This window comes from Cottoperca gobio, chromosome 8 (genome assembly GCF_900634415.1).
Source record: "Cottoperca gobio chromosome 8, fCotGob3.1, whole genome shotgun sequence".
Classification (NCBI taxonomy): Eukaryota; Metazoa; Chordata; class Actinopteri; order Perciformes; family Bovichtidae; genus Cottoperca; species Cottoperca gobio.
In genome coordinates, this window is record NC_041362.1 from 19,905,407 (window position 1) to 19,929,239 (window position 23,833).

At 41.5% G+C, this 23,833-nt stretch overlaps 1 protein-coding gene across 8 annotated transcripts in view; it reads right to left on the minus strand.

Annotated features, from left to right (window-relative positions):
* Positions 1-245: 245 nt before the first annotated feature.
* The window catches only part of hdac5 (histone deacetylase 5), a 41,802-nt gene continuing 18,214 nt past the window's right edge, over positions 246-23,833 (minus strand). For 7 of the 8 annotated variants that reach the window (XM_029437492.1, XM_029437490.1, XM_029437486.1 and 4 more), the window contains 27 exons: positions 21,916-22,002; positions 20,805-21,067; positions 20,520-20,679; positions 20,285-20,390; positions 19,506-19,636; positions 17,458-17,589; positions 17,064-17,173; positions 15,491-15,607; positions 14,630-14,741; positions 13,134-13,247; positions 12,176-12,369; positions 11,984-12,102; positions 11,700-11,895; positions 9,881-9,992; positions 7,355-7,488; positions 6,787-6,907; positions 6,535-6,584; positions 6,211-6,318; positions 6,065-6,120; positions 5,828-5,915; positions 4,790-4,909; positions 3,876-3,973; positions 3,215-3,333; positions 2,969-3,102; positions 2,550-2,631; positions 2,256-2,433; positions 246-1,673 (listed from right to left, as the gene is read on the minus strand). In XM_029437492.1, the coding sequence (XP_029293352.1) occupies positions 1,634-1,673; positions 2,256-2,433; positions 2,550-2,631; positions 2,969-3,102; positions 3,215-3,333; positions 3,876-3,973; positions 4,790-4,909; positions 5,828-5,915; positions 6,065-6,120; positions 6,211-6,318; positions 6,535-6,584; positions 6,787-6,907; positions 7,355-7,488; positions 9,881-9,992; positions 11,700-11,895; positions 11,984-12,102; positions 12,176-12,369; positions 13,134-13,247; positions 14,630-14,741; positions 15,491-15,607; positions 17,064-17,173; positions 17,458-17,589; positions 19,506-19,636; positions 20,285-20,390; positions 20,520-20,679; positions 20,805-21,067; positions 21,916-22,002 (3,281 nt within the window). In that variant the 3' untranslated portion in view covers positions 246-1,633. The remainder of the gene's footprint in view (positions 1,674-2,255; positions 2,434-2,549; positions 2,632-2,968; positions 3,103-3,214; positions 3,334-3,875; positions 3,974-4,789; positions 4,910-5,827; positions 5,916-6,064; positions 6,121-6,210; positions 6,319-6,534; positions 6,585-6,786; positions 6,908-7,354; positions 7,489-9,880; positions 9,993-11,699; positions 11,896-11,983; positions 12,103-12,175; positions 12,370-13,133; positions 13,248-14,629; positions 14,742-15,490; positions 15,608-17,063; positions 17,174-17,457; positions 17,590-19,505; positions 19,637-20,284; positions 20,391-20,519; positions 20,680-20,804; positions 21,068-21,915; positions 22,003-23,833) is intronic. The other variant, XM_029437491.1, reaches the window with a different exon arrangement.

Genomic DNA, 23,833 nt, shown 5'->3' on the forward strand with positions numbered 1-23,833 from the left:
TATACATATATATATATATATATATCATATACATATATATATATATAGTATATATATATATATATATATATATATATATATATATATCTATCTATATATATATATATATATATATTGAATATATATATATATATATATTATATATCTCTATTATATATATATATATATAGATATAGATATATATAGATATATAGATATAGATATATATAGATATAGAATATTATTTTGTCTTTTATACAAAAAGAGAAAGTATTTTGTGTTTTTATACATATATGTATGTACAGATTTAGAAAAGTGACCACACTGAGTCTGCTGTGACATAACTGTGGGCAACAGGACAGGAGACAGTATTTACATCAAAGAGGAAATATAAAAAAAAGAAAAAGAGGGACATGGTGGTCATCCCACATCCCCTTTAGAGAAGAAGGGACGGGGCTCAAGTCACATGACTCTCAACCAAAATGACTGAGAGAGAGAGAGACAGAGTGACATGTTTACATATGTCAACCGATGAACACTGCTGAAACAGGTCTGAACCTGAGACACTCACATCAGATCCCATAAAAGTCGGATTGAATATTATCATCAATGTTACTTAATACTCATTGGAGACTTTTACTGGGGATTTCTAGTGTGTAAAGATGGCTTAAGAGGCTTTTCTTCCCAAAGAAAAATGAAAGTCTGTTTGGAGTACCTGGCATGAATATTTTCAGATTTTAAAGAAAAAACAATTCTTAGCAGTTTCAATACATTTCTGAATATATATTTATATCAACTCTTGTGATTCTCTCTCTCAAGGTTGATAAATAGTGAGATAAGAACAAATTAAGGCATCCAGATGAAGAAACAAAGACTGAAAAATGAACTGACCGAGTGAAACAACAACAGTGTGAGTGTGTGCATCAGTGTGTTTCTTCAGTCCTGATTGGCTGGTTGGTTTGTTGAGGTGCTGCGGCCGGTGGTGTTTTGTGGTTTCTGATTGGACGTTTTTTTTTCTTTTTTTTTTCTTTTCTTGTTTTAAAAGGCACCTAGTTCCTCCTCTTCCTCTGTTCATTTTTAAACGGTTTACTCCCCTGCCGCCAGCCAGCCATTTCGCTCGGCATGTCTCTCTGACAGACAGACAAGAAGACAAGTCGTCCACTTGGTGTCTGACATTTTTGACGGTATTCAAATTCAGGTTTTCCACAGTCATCGTCCCGCTGTGGAAACAGAGGAGTAGGGACAAAATAGAAAGACAGAAGAATGATTGGGGGGGTGGAAGGGAAAAATTCAGTGGTGCTGTGTACAGGTGGTAAAGTATGCAGGTTACAAGACGTGTCTCCTTGCTGACCCTCTCCTCTGGTTTCCATGGAGATGCCAAGTCGTCTGCTCCTCCTCGGGCTGAACAACCGGTAGATAAGAGATGTGTCCATGTTTCTCACAGTCCCCGCCTCCATAATGTTCTCCTCAGCCAATCGGAATCCGCCACAATGACACAATTCCACTGTGCCATTCATACATTGTATGGCTGTTCTGGTGGTGTGCGTACACACACACACACACACACTGCGGAGGAAGAGGAAAAGGAAGAGGAAGAGGAGGTGCCAGAAGGTGGTGAAGTTGGAGTTTTCGTGTGGTTCTCTTTTAGCTCTTTCTACAAAACTGGCTCTTCTTCCATTGGCTCCTCTGTGGACCTGAGGGCAGTTCAAAATGAAACAATGTCACATATAAGAGCACTTATACAGTATACAGCAAATATTTTATGTATACACATATATATATATTCATATGTATATATGAATTGTGCTAAATTAGAATATTTATCTTAAGCACTGAATGAAGTGTGCATTTGTCTGTTTAATAAGGAGAATAGGTGCAATAATAATTATTTTTTTGATACTGAGTTCCCAGGAACACGTCACCCAGCTGAAACTACGGGGGGGGGGGACACCGCACACACACCTGCGGGAATATATCGGCAATGGCATGTAAGAACATTTTAACATATCACCCACCCTACAGTTGTAGCAATTAATAATTACCTTGAGTGTTTTTCATTATTTTAGCAAACCATCATGAAAATCCTTCTGCCAAAAATACCCTTCTATATCATATCATTTATGTTAACCCTAATTAAACACAATGTATGTCAGTGAATAAAAACTGAAGAGCATCAGGCTAAACTTTATGTCTTTGTGCTCGTTACTGTGTGTTCTTTTTATGGCACAATAAGAATAAACGTTCCCGATGTGAAGCTGTCCCAGTGCACTGCTGACCTGCTGGTTTCTGTGTTGTCAGGGTCCGAGCCTGGCTCAACATCAACACTAAGGGACGCCATGGCGCTCACTGTTTCTGCCTCGTCCTTCTCCGATTGACCCTGAGCCCCCAAGGGTCCATCCAATAGCGAGTGGCCACTAGTCTGAGACAAACTCTGGAGACAAGACCAGTGTTTACCTGGACAGAGAGAAAGAGGGTCAGGACATGTGGTAGCTTTTCATCGTGTGTGTGTGTGTGTGTGTGTGTGTGTGTGTGTGTGTGTGTGTGTGTGTGTGTGTGTGTGTGTTTCTTACTCTGGATCTCTATTACTCTCTCTAGTGAGGCCAAAGCTTTTGGACATGGCTTCTCCTGAGGCCACTGAAACACAGAGTCACACTGAGAGAGAAAGAGAGTGTGTTAACAGAAATGCATGAAATCAACTTCTGTATTTCTATGTCCAAAATAATTCCAGCTTGTGACTACCTCTAATGCATCCATGTACGAGTTACACATCGTGTTAACTAGTGAGCGTTAGAGGTGTTGGTAGGTGTATTGTTCCACTTTGGACAGAACCAGGCTAGCTGTTTCTAGTCTTTATGCTAAGATATGCAAACCAAGTGCAGACTCCAGCTCTGTACTGAACACACAGCATACTAAAGGCTGAGACGTATTTCCATATTGTTTGAAAGTAAACAGGAATAATTATCGATGATATTCTGACGGTGTCTCTCACCGGGTCTCCCAGGAGCGCAGAGACACAGGCCTCTGATGCGTCACAGATGGCTGTGAGGTCATGACCGCCCTCCAGCGCCATAACAACGCGCCCACCCGCCAGACCCATCAACAGCTGCGTCAGCTGACCAAAACCTGCCGACACACACCAATCACAGTTAACAAACACTAAATGGACTGCTAGCTGCTAGCTAAAGGTATTTGACAATCATGGTTGGGTCACCACTGAAACCAGCGTGTTACTCACACTTGGCAGAGACGTTGTATCCTCCCAGAGGAGACTGATGACCCTCCACTGCGTCGAAGCCTGCAGACACCAGAACCACATCTGGACTGAACTGCTGGGCGACGGGCATCACTACGCTCCTACACGCACACACACACACACACACACACACACACACACACACACACGATGCTCTATGATTAAGGATGACGCAGTAGAAGCAGCACCAATAGACACTTCCTGTCTCCTAATGTATTTATATTTTATTGAACTAACATTAAATATTTACACAGCTAACAAACATGTATAGCATTACAAAAAATTTATTAGCTATGGAGTTTACAAACTTTAGTTGATGTTAGCTTGTGATAAATGGGTCCAGTATTTACTTTGGTGCTCACGTTCACTCCTATTGGAGTTAATGGACTCAGACCTGCTGCTAGTCTCCTAAAGGCGAGGGGCAGGGGCCAAACATACGTGACACACATACAGGAAACTGACTCTCCTTTCTAAACCGTCTCTGATGTTACTTCCTAAAGGCATTCACATCATTTGACAGCATTACCAATGCAACCAGCGTACATTAGCAGTCAGTACCTAGACTGTGGGAGTGGAGTGTGACAGTTCAAGACCATTTAAAAAAAATCTATTTAAAAGACAAGACTGTCTTAATAATGATTACCTAAATGCAGTCAGGTACTCCACGTCACCCATAGGTGGCTCTACTCCTCCAGTCCACGCTATGTTCACATTAAAACCAACACCTGCACCTGATCCCACCTGCAGAGAGGGAGAGAGAGAGAAAGTTGTTAATATTGTATAATACAGTATGTGTGCAAGTTGGTCATGGAAATATAAAGAATATGGAACAAACACCAAAGAGCCCCCAATGTTTTTAGATTAGATAGATAGACTAATGAATCCATTTGGTTCTACTGGTTGTTTAACCTCTTGAAGTTCCAATGGCCAGCCAGCAGGCCGGCCGACTTTACTGTCCATTGGTACCAACCATGTCATGCTAGCTTGTTGGGAAGGATGTTCAACAACGTCAAGGTTAGGCATAAATTAGTTAGGCATGAACTAGAGCCTGAGGGCATTCAGGAGCTGTACATCCTGCCTATGTGTATTGACAATAAGGTCACGTTGTATTCTAAGTCTAACGTTTAATGTTTGTTTTCTAGATGATCTTTCTGCTTGGTAAAACAGAGTAAGTAAGTATTAAACTGAGCTGTTGGATGGAGTGTGTTTGCTTTTTTCTGATTCAGAAAGAGTCAAACTTAGTGCACCAAGCTCGACAACAACACTGGTCGAGTGTTAGCAGAAGCCCTCAGTGCTCGTAGCCCCACCAAGGCAAATATTCACCAGCCCTCACTTGTACCGAGCCGAGTGTTTGATCACCACGGAGCCGTGTTGATGTCTCCGGGTTGTTTGTATCTCTTCTTGTACTAACACACAGTCAGTGAACGTGCACACGGAAGAAGACGACATTTTAAAAAGATAAATAAGTGAAACAAGATCCAAGTTGATCATGTTCTCATGTCTGCTACGATAAGAGTTTATTGATACCCAAAGGGTGTGTGTGGTGTGTGTGCGTACCTCCTCGGGAGCTCCACTGCCAGGAAAGAAGTTTCCGTCGTCGTAGCGATGGAGGGAGATGTAGAGGACGTTGGGGTCACTGTAGAAGGCCTGCTGGGTGCCATTGCCATGGTGAATGTCCTGCAGTGACGGGTCAGTGGCATCAGAGAGAAGGTCAAAGGTCAATGAGTTGTTATGATACAGACACTCTGAACACACTGTCAGAATCATGGCTGTTAACATGAAGTGCAGTATTGCAACAGCAGAGTTTCTTTTTACACATAAAGAGAGAGAAATCTAGTCAAAAAGAATCCAAATATAAGAATAATTAATAGGATAATTTATCATCTTGTGAAAATGAGGTTGTCTAAAGTGATAATAACGAGCACATGCTAACTTTAATTTCTCTGAAAATCGTGAAAAGTGAAATATTTTGAGGGAATATTATTTGAAGATTGCAGTTTTGTTTTAACATCATTCAGTAGTTAAATCAACCTATTGTCTTAATCTGATTACTCTGTATGTGTGTGCATGCATAGTTAGTGTATAGCTGGAAATAATATAATGTGATATTTTTCTCTCCATGATTTCACCTGAAACTGTTTTGCATATTAGCTCATTTTACACTACATTGACACATTACAGTACAGCTAAGGCAGGTTTGACTGAAACTGTATCTATATGTTGTAGTGAAATATCTGCAGGTGTATTTCTTTACAGCAAAACAGCAGGAGCCTCTGGTGCTGTTAATGCATTTTGCCTCTTATGATATGAATAATTAGTTACTGTTTTAAGTTAATATGGACATTAAAATGTAGTTTACAGTTACATATTTTTTTTTTAAAAGATTGTGGATCTCAGCAGCACGTCACAAAATTCATCATCAATTTATAACAACATTGTAATAAAAAAGAAATGTCATTTTATATAAATAATTAACCTTTTATCATGAATAATTAACACTTTTAGGCCTTAAAAGAAGTCAATTAAAATTTAAATGCAGGTGACAATGCTGACGGATCGTATGTGTGTGTGTGTGTGTGTGTCAGTACCACTCACCCAGTCTACAATGAGGATCTTGCCCACTCCTAGTTTCTGTTGCAGCAGCTTGGCAGTGATGGCTACTGAATTAAAGAAACAAAAACCCCTGTTCTCACACACACACACACACACACACACACACACACACACACACACACACACACACACACACACAAAGAGTGGTACAAACTGTTAGTCAGCACCAACATGTGATGTAGTGTATCTGGCTAACATTAATCTTGTGTGTGTACTGACATGGCAGTGGATTCCTCAGCATGGTGACCTGGTGGACGCACCACTGCGAAGCCATTCTGGTACAAACACAGAGTGATGGAGAGGTCAGACAATGTGTGACGTTTATTTCCACTCCGTACACTTGTGAGTATTTCTCTGTGTTTTACCTTCAGCTCCGCTGCTGCCACTCTGAAGGCCAGCTCGATGACCGAGCCGACCGCCATGCGGACCGCCGCTGACGAGTGCATCTCATTCCACACGGTGTCACTGTCAACCTGGGATGGGGTGTACGGACATCAAACACTGATATACAGACAAATAGACCGAATGGGCTGCAGTTGCTTAGGAAGGCTCCTAACAGAGAAATAACCCAACAGGTTGCAGCCTCCTTCAGATCTTTCCTTGAAAGTGGTCAGGAAAAGACACCATATTTTGTTTTACTTTCCAACTGCAGCCATCGATTGAGAGATGCAAGTAGAGATTAGCCTCACCCCTATTCCGCCACAGGGAAGAACAGCATACATCTTCTGGCTGATTGGACCTGAAACAACCAATCAGAGTACAGCTCACAGTTAGCGAGAAGCAGAATTAAAGATTTATCCTTTAATTTAGGATTTCAAGCTAAATATTAGGTCACATCAGGACTCTTTCGGCTAGGGGGGTTAAACCACGTAGAAAGGATTTGTATTATGAATAATGTATATATTTATCACAACTATATACTACATAAGGATATAGGTTACCCAGCAGCTTCTTGTGGTCCAGTTTGTGTCGATTCAGCGGACTGGTTCCATACAGCAGAGTGTGGAACTCTGAATGGACAGACTGGATCTCATCCAGAGACGCTTTACGCCCCCGAATCCTCTGCTCACACACACACACACACACACACACACAGAGAGACTGCGTAAGGAGTTTGCACATTTTTAATTGGCACATAAGGAAAACAAATAGAAGGGATATTTGGCAATAGCTAGAATCAACTTACTATTGTAAAACTAAAATAACTTGGGAAATGAAACTGTGGTCTACAGATACATAGAATATGTGTTTAAGTGTGATGGAAACAGATATTTACAGTAAATGATGATGTGAAACAAGATCCGAGGTGCTAACTGCCAGGAAGGCTTTAGGTTCACTAACTTTCTCTGGGAGGAGAATGTTGGAAGTGTATTGTAGAGCATGCTGGGAGAGCCTGCAGTGTGGGCACCGACCATGACATTACAGTATTGTGGGAGTAGCTCTGTGTGTGTGTGTGTGTGTGTGTGTGTGTGTGTGTGTGTGTGTGTGTGTGTGTGTGTGTGTGTTTACCTCACAGCGTCCCAGCAGGCCCGTCTCCTGCAGTCGGGACCAGATGCTTTGCACTCTCCCAGCATGCTCTGGGTGGATGTGAGCATTGCCGCACACACACTGATGCTTCAACATCAGACTGTCATACACAAGCCCTGGAGAGAGAGTAAATATGTATATATGTAAATGTGTCAATATCATATATTGTCAAATGAAAGATAAAAGCCAATACTCCAATAAAAGCTGGGACAAGATGGATGCTGGGTAAAAAATTGAAGCAATTTCCCCAGTACAACAAATGTGGTTTAATGGTCCACAATGTATTTTGTAGTAACAAATAAGCACCACAAGATGTCAGTAGCTACAAGTGAACTAAGTGTGAGACAGGGTGGTGATGGCCTTGTGGTCTATTGCAGGGGTTCCCAAACTTTCTGAGGCCAAGGCACACCAAAGACCAAGCCAAAATCTCAAGGCACACCTGAGTTCATATCCGGGAAAAATCCCCTCTATAACACATCGTGTCACTGTTATCACTCTGTGAACATTTATTTAGCCTAGTCCTTGTAAGAAGCTATTCTCCTTCACACTAGCAGAGAGCCTTTGATGTGTCACACTCTAATATTTCCCACCATGCGCAAATGGCTAAAACGGGTTCACTTTGACAGATTCTTTTTTTTTTAATTATTATTATTGTTTTATTTATATTTAGGCCAAATCACATAAGACCTATTGTTTCTATATTGTGAAATAAGTGTGTAAGGACAAAGTATCGATAAAGTACAGTGTTTCCCTGCGCTGCGCCCCCCACCTCCCCCCCTGAAATTCAAGACGTTTTTTTGTGTTTGTTATTATATATTCACAACTCACTTTTCACATTGAACAGGTGCTCTTTTATTAAATAACTAAACGCTTATGTCATTTATCTCATTTATGTGCACGTTTCAGTTGCTTTGCGTATTTACATTCTCTGCTCTCCTCTGTTCTGCTTCGTGAAGGGCGGAGCTCCGCTTCCAAACCCAAACACAAATGCGCGCGAGCGTAAACACTTACAGCCAGAGACCGACCAGAGAAAAAGTAAGGAGAGAACTTAAAAAATCTGCGCCACGCACGGACCTGATCCAGCCCAGGCAGCACCCCGCAGAGCAGTAAACCTAGGGGAAACACTGAAGTAAATAAATAATCATTCATAACCTTGTGTACAGTTAAATGCAATAGGCCTAATTGTTTCAAAATCCCATGGCACACCGGGATTTGTCTCACGGCACACCAGTGTGTCGCGGCACACCATTTGGGAACCACTGCTCTAGTGGTACGCCTTCCAAACAAAACACTAGAAGGTCAGGAGTTCAATACCAGGCTGCCACCATTGTACCCCTGAGCAAGGTACTTAACCCTGAGTTGCTCCAGGGAGACTGTCCTTAGTTCAATGTAAGTCGCTCTGGATAAGAGCGTCTGCTAAATGACCTGTAATGTAATACGAAGTAGACGCTCGAGTAAGAACCTGGGATATGTGACACATTTTAAATGCCTCATCTGGATCCACTATTTACATTACGAGTATACATGACTCATCATTTGAGATGCTGGGCTACCTGTCGCAGCTAAACACACATTTTGATTGAAGCTAAGAGAAAGGGCGTGGTTGTCTCTATGGCAATAGATGGCATCCTGTTTTTTGAATGAACTCAGTGATTGACAGGTGACGGGTCTGTGTTACTTACTCGTTATCTCTTGTATTGTTGGATTGTTTGCTGATTGGATCTTTATTAAATCGGCGTCATCAAAATGTAATTTTTTTTCTCTAAATGACAAGGCGATTACCTGTTGCAGCTGACTGTGAGTAGGTCTTAATGACTCAGAGGTCCTCTGGACTGCCTCTGACTCTTAGGGGCTAGTGTTAGCGCTAAAGGCTTTATGAATTACTAAAAAGAACAAAGACTTAAAAGTCCTAAAGTTAAGACAAAGCTACTTTTAGCCTCAGGATGTTTTGTGAATACGACCCAAGTGACCTCCAATTTTTACGGGGCTGTCTACGTTATCGCAGCGTCACAGTTTCAAGTCGGTCAGGGACCTTTGTTTCATGTCCGTCTCCTGTAAGCTCTCTACTGTCGACTCTCTAATAAAGGCATAAACTGCCCCCCACCCCAAACTACTTTAAACCCAAAAACAAATGAAGATGAATAATCATAAATGATGAAACTTTTTTAAGGGTTTTGTCCCCTGAGCTCCTGGATGTCTTTTAATGTTAAATTAAAGAAAGAAATAATGAATTTGTTCTGACAGCAAACAGCAAATTAATGCATCAGAACTGAAGCAAAGCATTTCACACTTAAACGTGTACAAATATACTCAAATATAAATGAGCTACAATAGACAAAACGCTACTTAAGAATGTATTGTATTTCAGTCAGTTCACTTGGTCAGCCAACAGAGAGTTAGTTCCCCGTTGCTAGGCAACAAACATGGTGGATTACAGTAGGCGGACTGACACAGCTGATGTCAAACTGTCATTCAATAACAAACCAGATGTGCACACAGAAAACTGACCGGTGGTGAAGAGGTGTTTGATGGGGTTGACAGTGGCTGCAGGGGAGGACTGCGCTCTTCCCAGAGGTCTGTGGGGCAACAAGGACTGGAACACACCCAGATGCTGCAAGGCCTGATGGGAAGGCGAAGAGAGAAAGTTATGATTCATAGCAGAAGGATGAATCAGAGATCAGTTCATTCACTGAAATACTGGAGGAGAGTGTGTAGAAAACAGGACAGCATGTTTAACACCAACACCACACACACACACACACACACACACACACACACACACACACACACACACACACACACACACACACAAGAATTCTAAATATATTATAATTTCATAATCAGTGTATAAAAACATGCTAAAACTCAGGATTGACATACTGACTGATTTAATGGACGGGTCATTTGATTGATAAAAATGACTGCTACAACACTTTTTATGATGATGAACAATTATTACATTTGTGTTTTCATGAAACTTGTCCGTCTTGAAAGTTCACTGATTACCAACCTTCACCGAGGGATTTTAAGGTTTGTCTGAGCACTGCAGACGCACACACATATTCTGTAGTGTCTATATATAGGGAGTGTTGCTGTGCTCCCTGCTGCGAACTGGGTGACTCATCATGTGTGGGTGGACACTAAAACACACACACACACATACACACTTCAAGATATACAGACGTACAGGAAGACACACAGCAATGAGTCCAGTGGTTGAGTCACCAGCTGGTGATGTCACTGCAACGTCAGCAGTTATGTGTGTGTGTGTGTGTGTGTGACAGTCAGTCTCGGCTCATGTTTGACTGGACACCCAGCAGCGAGGCTCTGGTGTTTACATGCTGGGATGGCATAACAATCCCACCCTTTACTGTTAATGTAAAATGTCAAAGCTTTCTTCTGGTGACTCATCCTGTACTTGTGTGCTCATAAAAAAAATATGTATGCAGTTAAGCATGATCATACATTTTGATATGATCCATTCATCCTCAAGCACAAACACCACCACCAACAGTGAACATGGGTCAGAGGTGTCTATTTGGTTGTGAAGAGGCAGGAGAAATAGGATCAAAAGCATTGAAGTGTGCAGCTTAGGTTTGGAAAACATCATGTGACCCCCCCTGCTGATGTTTAAAAGAGTTCTCCTCATAGCAGTGCACTCCAATAACATTGTTCATCTCATGATGGACAGCTTAAAGAAAAAAGAAAAAGGATAAAATTCCATGCAGCAGAACTCTGAGATATTGTCTTTTATATTCGGTGCATTCTTCTTCCTTATTGCTTACATTACCCACAATGCAACTAAACCCGATTCACTTGGCTATACAGATTCGAGTGTGTTATGTTAGTAGCTAATGATGAGGAGCGGGTCTACAGAGGTCTGGTAAGCTCACTACTGTCTAACGCTACACCTCCAGATGCTTTTCATTTTCAAACTTTTAGTCTGTATCCCCAACCAACGCTGACTCAAGTGACATCACTAAAGGTAACTTAATGTTAAATGCTGTATTTAAACACACTGCAAAGACTACAGCAACCAGCTGACGCCACAGCGCACAGACAGTACATAATATACATCATTTATTTACAATTCTTTCCTGCTCATTAAATGTCAGTCATTAAATGAACTGAAGTTGTTATTAAATTACTTTTCACTTGATGCTATTTCTGTTTTTATAAGTTGAGCTACAATCACGTACACCCTAGTTGGGAATACCTATGTTAGAATATCAGAGGATGTGGGGAGAGTGTGGAGCAGCTAAGGTGACGTTTAAAACGACAGATAGCAGCACAGTCAGTGTCTACAGAGAGAAGCACACACACAAACCTGCGTGTAGCTCCCCCTCTCCTCTTCGTCGCCCTCTCTCAGCTGGATGATGTCTTCCTCCTCTTCCTCTTCATCCAGCTCGCTCTCTGTACTCTCCCCTTTCATGTGCATGATCCCATGCTCCTCCTCGCCCTTCACGTACACACCGAGTCGCTCAGAAGAGGGTGTGCTGTCGTCTGACCCCTCCTTCTGAAGCCTGATCGGTCAGAATAACATGTAAGACAATAACATACAGGATAGATCAACAACATTAATCACAGTCATTGATATCAGAAAAGACCCACCTGTGAAAGCTTGCCCCTTCATCGTCCTCCTGCATGTCATTGGTCTCTGTTAGCTCCTCTTCTGTCTCCTCTGGGTGGGTGGGCGGCGGCCTGGGAAGCTCCGCCCCCTTTGATAACATCTACACACACAGGATAATGTTAGTGTGTGACCGTGTGCATGTATGCTGTGTGTGTGCGTGTGAACGTGTGTACCTTGTAGTGTTTCTCCAGGAAGTGTTGGTGTTGCTGCTGGACCACCAGCTGCTGCAGGGCCTGGGGGGACTGGGGCAAAGGTGCACTCTGGGTCCGAGCCAATGGTCGATGGCGAGGCAACTTGTTGACTGCCCGCATGCCGCTGGACACGCCCCTCTCTGCCGTAACCAGCGGCGACTGGCTATACATGGGCACTAAGTGGGTAGAGGGACAGAGAAGAACAATAATGAGTTGAATACTTTGGGTGTACCGTGGATGTTAGCATGTACTTGTCAGGGCCACTCGCCAGTTGCCAAATGAGAGTAAATTTGGTCTTTGTAATTTATGGAGACCACCTCCACTTTGGCTGGTAGAATTTATTTTTATTTCCAACACGCGATGGAGAAAGTTGCTGGTTTGAGTGATTGTGCATAGTATAGGGATGGGTACCAATACCTGGTATTAAACATGCCCCGGGGCTACATTTATTTTTTAAACAAAAGCATTGATAAGCTCCGACGTTACATTTTATTTTATTGTTACTTTTTAACATTTGGTGTAAGTTATTATCCCGCGGCAGCCTCTCTCCTGCTATCTGTGTCCGAGCTGAGCTCCTTAACACGCACTTAGCTGCAGGCTGAGACAAAGCAGCGGTGAATCCCGTCACTAGAGGGAGGAAGACAGAGGACAGGAAGAAGGACTGGGACTGACTAATGTCATTTACATTTTAGATTTGTTTCCAGTGAGATATTATTAGGTACTTTATATAGTGACTTTGCTGTTGTAAACATTACTGTTGCTGCTATAGAAACAATATTTAGTTATATTTAACATGTAAATAAATTCTAATCCTGCTCTGAATTTATTTATTTAAAAAAGCTGTCTATAATAATAATAATGTGTGTGTGTGTGTGTGTGTGTGTGTGTGTGTGTGTGTGTGTGTGTGTGTGTGTGTGTGTGTGCGTGTGCGTGTAGGTACCAGCTAGCATAGCAGTCTGTTGTCTGGCCTGCTCCAGCAGCAGTACATGTTGCAGTAACGAGGAATGGGCAGAATGAGAGCTGGGGGGCGGTGTCTCTATCTCATGCACCACCCCTGAAAAGAAACATTATCAAATCGTTACTAGTTCCAAATAATACAATCAATTCAACAATTTCAAAACTAATTCAATATTTTCCATATAGGTAGTGTGCAAACACGTGACAAAACTGTGTGACGTATGCGTGCGACGCCATGTTGGTTGGAAAACAAATCAACAATGGCGTCTAAAGCGAACAACAACAACAACTCCGACTTCTTCAAAGTATTCCGACTCTCTGGAGTCCTCTGCAAAGGCAAGATTCAGAGGAAAAGTCCAAATTTGCAGCCGTGACCCGTACACGCTAAAGCCGTCGGATTATATTGAGGATTTAGATTCATTACCGCCGATTGAATATCCGGATATTGTGAACTACCTTGTGCTACAAACGTCGTTGGCAACCAACGCACAAATGAAGGCATACAAGAGCTTAGATGCTTATAATGTCTTTGTTTCTGGCTGGGTTGGTAGTCTTCTTACCAAACCACTGAAAGATGACAGGGTGCTCGTCCATGCCCGTGTAAATCACTCTCAAAGGGCTCGAGATACATCGCTCAAGCCGTGGTTTGTGAGTGAGAAGAGCGGCGATGTTATCCTCGCACACTGTGATTGTATGGCTGGATTAAGCGAAGCATGTTCTCACATTGGTGCTTTGCTTTTCGCAAGTGAAGTAGTCTCAAGAATAAGCCAAACAAAAACATGCACAGAAGAAAAGAGCAAATGGCTGCCATCACATGTAAAGATAGTGCCTTATTTACCAGTTAGCGATATGGAGAAGTAAGGTCTTACAGTGTTCGGGTATATCATAAACACAAATGTTTAACGTAAACATTGTAAACATAGCTTTAGCATGAGCTCTTACCAGATATAAAGTGGACGCCACACACACGGGTGAATTGTGCTTTTTCTTCTGTTAAATCCTCACGAGTTATGTTGCTAAACCAGCTTACGGCGTTCGGTAGACAGCAGTTCATCCCTCTTTTGTGGATCGTTGTTTGTGATGATTGTAGGAAATCTAAAGAATCGTTTCTCTGGGTCACGAGTAGCGTTATGACCACAATTATACACTGCGCACACGATTGGCATTTTCTTTCAATCTTAGACGTTTAAATACAAAGAAAATTACGAAGCGTTGCAGCAACTCCCACGTGAACGGGCGGCGTCTTGGTTGTGTATTCCAACCAACATGGCTGACTTACGGGTTGGGAAATAAGTGTAACGTCACATGCACACGATCTATATACATAAATTATATTGATATATATATATATATCGCACTACTATTTCCATATTTATATACAGCACACATAATGTATACATACTACTTTATTATAATAATTAAAGCATAAATAATTAAATTATAAGCTATTAAGGTAAGAGCTCATAAGGTAAAACTTACCTGCAGGTAGGGAGGACGTGGAGAGAAACTTCCCTGTAAGAGCTCCGCCCCCTCGCAGTGATTGGATGGCTTGACGCTCTGCCTCTTGTTGGGCAGACAACGCCTGGGAGGGCTGTAGGAGGGGTGGGGGTCAGTGATCATTTCAGCCGACAAATAGAAAATGAGAATGAGAACTTAAACTTAAACTTTTTATCATTGTTAACTTGTCCATATGGTGTCTTTTAAATTCTACAAGACATATCATGAGAAATATAAGCAATTAGCGACATGGCTGAGCATTTCAGGTTTCCATATCATTAGCGTAACGCTACGGCAAAATGATGAGTATCAAAGGAGCAGAAAAATCATCCCAGCCAAACTTCCAAGGAAAGCCCAGGTTTGCAGTAGATGTTTTCCAGAGCAGCGTTTTATGAAATGTACCCAAAAACAGATTGGTTTTGCAACAAAGATTAATTAATCGTGGTGATACAGCGAGTATGAGACCACATGTTGGTCAAACGGTACGGTATTAAGGGTTCTTTTAAGGGGAAATACTTCCAAATATGTATTTTGATGAACAGGAGGTTATATCAATTCCAGGAGAGGTTAAACGTTTTGCACATTTTGAGTGGTAAATCTGCCCCCTTTGTCCCTGTAAACTGAATATGCAACAGTGAGAAGAGGTGCAAGGCTTAGTCCTGCCCACTAAGCCCCAGGAAAAAAGAAAAACAGTAACTCCACTTTATCTACTGTTAAGAAAACATTACTAATCGTCCTATTGTTTTCTATTCAACCTAATGTTGGATATGTACAGTATGCGTTTGTGTGCGCCTATATGTTTTTGTGTAGGTAAATGTGTGTATGTGTGTTGTGTTCACCCACCGTGATATGCGCGTTGGCAGGAAGGCCCAAGGAGATATTTGGCAAGGAGGGCGATGTGTAGAGATTCAGAGGACTCAATGTCCCATCAGCCCCCAGCGTCTGATGGAGAGATCTCAGCTGCAGACAGACACATGGGCGGAAGTTCAGATGGTGGTCATATGCTGTAGATTCATCCAAGTTGCCATGGTAACCATTGTTTTTAACATATACTGTAAGCATCGACTAACAGTATCTCTTTTAAATCAAGTCATTTCACTCTATGAATCCTCTTTCTAGAGCTGTAATCCTTGGGGAGTGGCTGCTTACATACATATTCAATAACTAGCTAATATCACATCTGCCACTGATCTGAATTTTCCAGCATTTTTATAATCCACGACTTCAATGCACATATCTAACCTGCACATATTGGGGTGAATAGGCTTGTGAGCCGGCATTTACACGCCTCATTATCCCTGTTAATACAGGCAGATCTCCAAAAATATTGATATGTCTGTGCAGCGACACTACGACGAGCTGTGAAGCCACTACTTGCTCACTTGAAATAATCTGGAATTGAAATGTTCTTAGGAAGTATTTGATACAGTTCATAATAAACACGTCACAAGTACATAGTTATGTATTTTTTTATTTTCTGTTGTCTCTTGTGGTATCATTTGAGTTTTAGTTGAATAAAATGGGCTTTTCATTCTTATGTTAGTCACAAGAAAAAAGGAAATATTTTAGTATTGTTTAAATTCATGAACACTGTTTTTAGTCATCAGATTATATTAAATATTTTAGTATTGTTTAAATTCATGAACACTGTTTTTAGTCATCAGATTATATTAAATATTTTAGTCAATCTAGTCTAGACAAAATATCACCTTGTTTCTTGCCGTGCTGTTAATTTAAGTACGGTAAGTGAAAGTTAACATTGTGAGCGGCCGGTGTAGTCCTGCTGATATGACACGTGCAGCGAAGAGAGATTTTGGTTACGCGTTTATTTTATAAACTACATTTTAGTCTCGACTTTCGATGTTCGTCAACATAATGGCATGTTCATATCGTCACAGTCAGTGTTTAATGACGTCGGTGCTGTATGGTCATCGTCTCATCTTAGTCATGGAAAGGTTGTGAAAACATATTTATTCATAGTTGTTTTAATTAAATGAATACTGATTGCTATGCTGACACATGCACGTTGCAGACTGTGGAACAGTTTCCTCCTTACTGTCAGGACGGTCACATTTATCACCACCTTTAAATTCCATCTTAAGACCCACCTTTTTAAAATGGTCCCCTTTAATATTAATATAACTTGCTTTCATTTAGTCTGTTGCAGCTATTTACTTATTTATGTTCTGTTTTGATGTATTTTTAATTTCTCTGTAAAACTCTTTGGTCAACACTTGTTTTGTAGAAGTGCACATACAACTTGAATTTCCTTGAACCGCAGTGAACTGTAGGTGGCGAGCTCGAGCTTTGTGTCAAGTATGAAGAAATCAATGGTGAAAATTAAACCAACCCGTGTACCACATGAGTCGGTGGGTGTAACTTTAAATGATAAGATGAAGTGTTCACGTGTGTGTACCTCAGTCTGTATGTTGGGGACGGACCCCGTGTTGCCATTGGCGATAGCCGAGTTGGAACTGTTGGGACTGCTGGGACCTGAACCTGGAGCGCTGTTACAGAGAGAGGAGACTGGTGGAGAGACACAGACACACAGAGCAATAAAGAGAGGAATTAACCTTCAAGTTCATTCATAAAATGTCTAATATATTATTAGAATGATTTATGTACGCTGACTTTCCTGTCTATTTTCAACCTTGCGCTTCTTTCAAAAAAGGACAAATATTGTCATGTCATGTACAGCGTGTGTGTGTGTGTGTGTGTGTGTGTGTGTGTGTGTGTGTGTGTGTGTGTGTGTGTGTGTGTGTGTGTGTGTGTTTGTGTGTGTGTGTGTGTGTGAGAGAGAGAGAGATCACCTGATATCTCTATGGCTCTCTTCTTAAAGGTGCTGATAACGGTTCCATCCTTCCTGCGAAGGAGTGGAGAGCTCCGCCTCTCTGCCACCTTCTGCTTCAATCGCGAGCGCACCTTCAGGTTGGGCTCTGAGACTGCGGACGGGGAGAGAGAGAGAGAGAAGGAAAACGGCTCAGCTTGGTGCCAAAAAAAATCAATGATCACTAACACTGATCCACAGCAACTGCTGTGTTGTATCACAGTCTGCTTGGAATATAGGCGAAAGAGGAAAATACATGTTATGTCAATGTAGTTTTTTTTGTGTTATTTGCTTCATGTTGAAGGGCAGTGTTTTGTTAGTAAGAGTATTTCATGAAGGTATTTTAAGGTGCCTGGTGTTTTGCCAACAGGAGACTATCAGGTCGGCTACAGCAACACAGGCTGTCTGGTAATCCTACATTACATTTTGGACGGCTGCCCATTTTGGCTGGCTAGTTTGCTTGCTGGATGAGCAACCACAGCAGGTGTATTTTAGGGTAGCTTTGGCCTAAAAGTCAAGATTAAGGACAAGGAGCAGGAAGATGAAGAGAAAAAAAGATCCAGGTTGTATTGGTTCAAGCTGCCTAAACCTGGATGTTTTGTCATTGTTGGCCCTTTGACTATGTGGGATCACGGCAGCCAATGACAGATCTGACCGAGTGAGACTTGATCATGGGCATGAAGGGATTTTGCACAAGTGGTTTAAATCAATTCTATAGTATAAATCCATTTTCATTACCATGTGTAGAGCTGCAGGGGTGTGGACACAGTATCCCAGGACACATTGGAGGATATTTAATTAGCATTACACCTCAATCTTTCAATTTTAGCCGAAATTGCTAAAACTACCAAACTACTGATGTAAACAAGCCTGTAGTGATTAACATGAGTGCAGCTAACGGTCTTTTAGCACAACATATTGTATGTAGCCATCAATTGCTAATTTAAGACCCTTTCACATGGAAGAAGGGTTAACAGATTAAAAAGTCAGCTGGAAACAATATTTTAAACAACTCGTGGAGCTAACATTAGCTTAATATGCTCGCTAGCTACAGCTAATAAAGTCTGCCAGCAACAGTTGTCATTTCCACTAAAATGCTAGTAAAGAGAAGCCCACTTTTTTCTAATTCTGTAGGATATCAAGGAAAGTCAAGTTTCCATCTAAGTTTAGAACACATTTTATCCAAAAATGCGAATGAATGCACTACTGTGCTCTTCAAAATAACGCTCAAGCACTTTAAATAATTTGGTTTTATATTGGTAATATACTTTGTAATATTTTGGCATTATAGAATTTCCTATTAGTGCCTCTTATTTATTCTTATACAAAGTTTTAAAGGATTAGAGAACCAAGGCAGAGGCATTTCATTGCATTTGAATGTACAATGGTACTTTTGTATATTTAAAGATTCGAGATTCAAAGGCTTTATTGTCATATGCACAACAGCTACAGTGTCATTTTTAAGTCCCAGGCTCCTTCAATGATGCAACAATCTGTTTACTTGAGACGTAAAAAAAGAAAAGAAATAGGAATGAGAACAAAATATATATGACAACAAACTTGAACTACTGTAATGCGTGTAATTGTGAATTGGACAAACTCCTTCCATATTTCCTGTGATAAAAGCAGGTAGATGGATTGCATTTCAATGAGAAATTTGCCACGGTTCACATTGTAATGTGCCAATGTGGGTACAGAACGCTTGTCAGACAGCAATTGTAACTCAGGAGGATCGCACTTACTGAACAGTCAGTTAATGTTCCTGTAGGGACAGAAACAGTTTCACACCCTGACCTTACAGGGACATCAGAGAAAATGCTTTCACATGCTATGTGTGTGTGTGTGTGTGTGTGTGTGTGTGTCTCATCTCTTGGGCTACCTCTTCCCTGGTGAGTCAGACTCACAAGTCCTCACACATATACAAACACCACACTCCACCTCCGCATAATCCTTCGTCAAACTACTTTTACATGGCAAGTGACAAATCACGCACACAAACATCCTCCTTCTGTCTGCTTTCGTCTCTCCTACCTGTCTTGCGGAGCGGGAAGTCGTCTCTGCCCTCGTAGTTGCCCAGCAGTGGGGGCAGTTTGTAGGAGTGAGGAGTTCCTGGGGTGTTACTCTGCAGAGAGCCCTGCTCCAGGGAGATGTGCTGAGCTCCCCTGCAGACATGCACACACACACACACACACACACACACAGAAACACACACACACACACACACACACAAAGAGAAAGCGAGTTGTCAAAACAGTTTCAGAATACTAAGTGAAGTCATTTTCTGACAACCTGCTAGTCTAAGTCATTTCCCTGCATTTCCTCGGATGCCTTTTTCTGCCATTTCCTGTGGAAATAGTTTCTCTGTGCCTCTTATTTGATTGATATATTATAGCTGAACGTTGGTGCAAAAATTATTTAGGAAAGAGCTTTGCAAGGACTGACACTGAAACCTGACACTTTCTTGTGATGTTTTAGATCAGTGAAACATTTCCAGTGTCTGTTGGGACTGTTGGAATGAACTGGACATGTCATCATGTCATCTAAAGCCCGAACATTCGTCTGTTAAAGGGATGGATCTTTGTCATTTAAACATAAGAGTCTGATATGTAAATGTGTGATAAAAGTTACAAAGTCAAAGTGCTAAGTGCTACTGTGTTATATTTTAAACCACAACGGTCAGAGAACTACAACTGTAAAAGACTACAACAGGTCATAAAACAGCGACACCCTCTCTCCTGCTTGCTAAAGGCAGTGTAGGACACATGAATAATCTAATGTGGAGTGTTTTTAGTCCTGAGTTAACCACTCACCAGCACTTTGAGGAGAAGGAATGGTTCAGTCCACCGATGCCAGGCTCTTTCTTATTGAGAAGGAACTCCTGCAGCTTGAGCTTCACCTCTGTACTGGCAATGGCACCTTCCAGAACACGTAAAAGAGTGAGGACAGCAATCAGGACACATCACTTCTTTATACTGATGTCTTGTAGACGCAGAGGCAATGTGTGCATAGCACGGTAGTGATGGCAGTAGTAGCATTATAACCTACTCTCTTTGCCCTTCTCCTTGTTCCTCAGCAGCAGCAGTTGTTGCTCAAGTCGATGTTTCTCCTGCTCTTCGTGTCTCTGTTGCTCCAGTTTCCTCTTCTGCTCCAACTCCTGCTGTCGCTTTGCTGCCAACAGCTCCTGTTGTTGCTTACACACACACACATACACAGACACACACACACTCGTTTTACTGAGATGTATCGGTAAACTGTATAGGAGGTTTCTGTCAGTTGGATTAGCCAGTTTACAGCCAGGTTCATGCGTGAATATCTGACCTGACTACATACCTTTAGGTGTTCCTGCAGCTGGACCTCATGTTGTCTTGTGAGCACTTCATGTTTTTTCTGGAACTCTGCAAACAGCAGTTGTTTCTGGAGTTCCTGCTGCTGTTTGAGTAGCACAAGTTCCTGCTGGAGCTGCTGCTCTCTCATGGCTGTGTCCACCCCCACTGCTCCCCCAGACAGAGACCCCACCCTGGGCTCTGTCCGCAGATCCACCGGGCCTCCTCCTCCTCCTCCTCCTCCTCCTGGGCCTTCTCCTGGAACCCCACCTGGAAAAGCAGCAATGAACAAGAGGTCGACTTTACTCATCCTGATTACATTGCTGATTGTGTTCTGTTAGTTTTTTCTTTAAAAAGTTGGACAGGACAAAAATGCTATAAAATAATATATTGATATTATTTTCAACTTTCACTGAGTTAAATCTTTCAATCAACTTCAGTCCTGATCATCACTACCAAATATTAAGTCCTTTTCAGAAAGTTAACCCTTTAAACAGAAGTGTGTTTACATAATGCCACTGTTGTGTTTTATGGGGAAAAAAGCATACATTTTTAATTAGCAACTACATGATTTTGTTGCATTGGCTCAAACACATAATACAGCTGCAATGCTGGCAGTGTAACTCAGGAAAGAAAGCATGTATTTGCTCCAAAGGGCAAACATGAGAAAATAGCTCAGTCAGGTGGAAAATAGTACATTTGAAGCCAGGGCTCTACATGTAAAGCCTGATATAATGGAATGCATGGTTTTATGTTAAATCAAAAATGTTGGTTTTTATGAGTTTCAATGGAGACATTTTTGTCCTTAAGGGTAAAAATAAACTCACCGTTGCCAACATTTACGCCATACGCATTAACACAGCCAAAATGATCGAACAAATGAAAAGTATCTGAATCTTTTTAATCTATTTGTTTTACTTTTATAACTGTACATTGCATTGTTGTATTGGTGGAGTATCCCTATATGTAATTATCTTGTACCTAGGCAGACCCTTAAAATCTGCTAAAACCTCTTAGACTACTTATCCACTTTTAGGAAGCAATCGACCCACTAAATCAAACCCCCTTAATAGACATGGAACCCCCCCCCAAGTACTCTTCAAGGACGCCCTACTCACCACCTTCTCCAACTCCTCCTCTCTGCTCACTTGCTGTTCCTACTGGGCTCTGCATGCCTGACGGCAGGCTGCTCTTCACCTCCACTACTGCAGGACAGACAAATAGAGAGAAGAGCCATTGATTTATCTGAAAAATGTTGTACATCATTACACGCATACACACACAGAGAAAATTCACATTTCATTCCGAGGGGTTGTGATGGTGTCGTAAGAACACAGCGTCCTGCCACCTAAAAATACCCGTAAGCCTAGCATTAACCTAGCATTGGACAGCAGTGACTTAGAATGACCCTAGTGTTACCATTAGCAACACTAGGCCTTAGCCTAGTCTATATTCAGCGTGGCTAGGCTAAAGGACACTGCAGAATATGTTAACATATGTGTCATACATATTACAATTGATCAGAGAAGCCTGATGGAAGTTACGGCAGTATGGCGGAAAGAAAGAAAAAAAAAAGGAAAGAGAGGATTGCATGAGGAGGCAGTGTTGCATTACAGAAATGAGTGAAATAAGAAGCGTTATACTGTAAACATGTCAATCATTGACAAATGCACCACCTTGTACTGATCTGGATTTGTGGCTGCCACTTGGTATAATAATCAGTTTGACAGATTAATACTGATATCCTGCTTCAGGCACCAGAGTGCCATTAGCTGACTTTTGAGCTTATGATATAATATATATGGGAACTTTTCGAGGCAATATATCATGATCATTTCTGTCACTTTAAAGCGTCAACCTATAAAGTGCAGCGTTTGGGGAAGCTTCTGCTGTAATTGGCTGGTTTTGTGAGGTCACCTGGAGGTAAAGTGTGTATGTTTGGTAGATGGTGACCTAAGAATACATTATGTTTTGGAACTTGAATAGTAACTATTGTTGAAGAATGTTTGCATCTTTCACTACACTTTGTGTCATGTACTTTACTGGATTCTCAGGACAGTTGTCTTCATTTGTATACATGCACCGTTGTTGCATGTATACAAAATATTGCGAATATTAGGAGTTGGGCGTATAGCACACAGTTGGAGTCGCTAATTCTCCAGTCCCATTAAACAATTGCAGAAGAGGAGGGCGCAACATGTCTACGGAATTAAAATCTCGGAACAATATTTCAGGGGTTCTGGTGTCGCCAAAGACTTCCACTCATTGTTTCAACAATTCGCAACTTGAGGTGTGAGAATAGAGTTGGAGTTGGAGTTGGGGTGGTGATGGCCTACTTGGTCTAGTGGTACGCCTTTCAAACAAAACACTAGAAGGTCGGAAGTTCAACACCAGGTTTGCCACCATTGTACTCCTGAGCAAGGTACTTAACCCTGAGTTGCTCCAGGGAGACTGTCCCTGTACTTAGTGTACTACGACTGGATTATTTCACAAGTAGCCAGTTTACAGCTAACAGTTAGCTAATAAAATGCTAATACTTTGTCAGACGATAGCTCATGGCTTCTGAGATTGCATTTTGGCTAATAATCTCCACACTGACTGTTCACCAGCAGCCGGCTCAATCGTGATTGGTTAATACTACTCACACTACAAACGGCAACCAGAACATTGTCTCGTTGAGATTCTGCATTCATATGCAGATATCTGTTTATAGAGACAACAGTCTCCACATCGCTCCACACACACATGTTTTTGTATCTTCAATGCACATTTAAAATCACATGCTATATGTACATCATGATTTAGCTTAAACATTTGCAACTTCTTTTCTAATTTATTCTTCTTTTTATGCAAAATAAAAGATACATATAAATACAGGTGGATAGAAACACACTTTCTGTGTGAGGTTATTTGGGTTTGTACAGTATTCATGTATAAGCTGCAACGCTAAGACTCAGCAGCACTCCCATTCAGACTATCTGCAACAGGTGAACACACTGATAGACGGATGGGGTAGGGAGAGGGGGAATTGTGTGT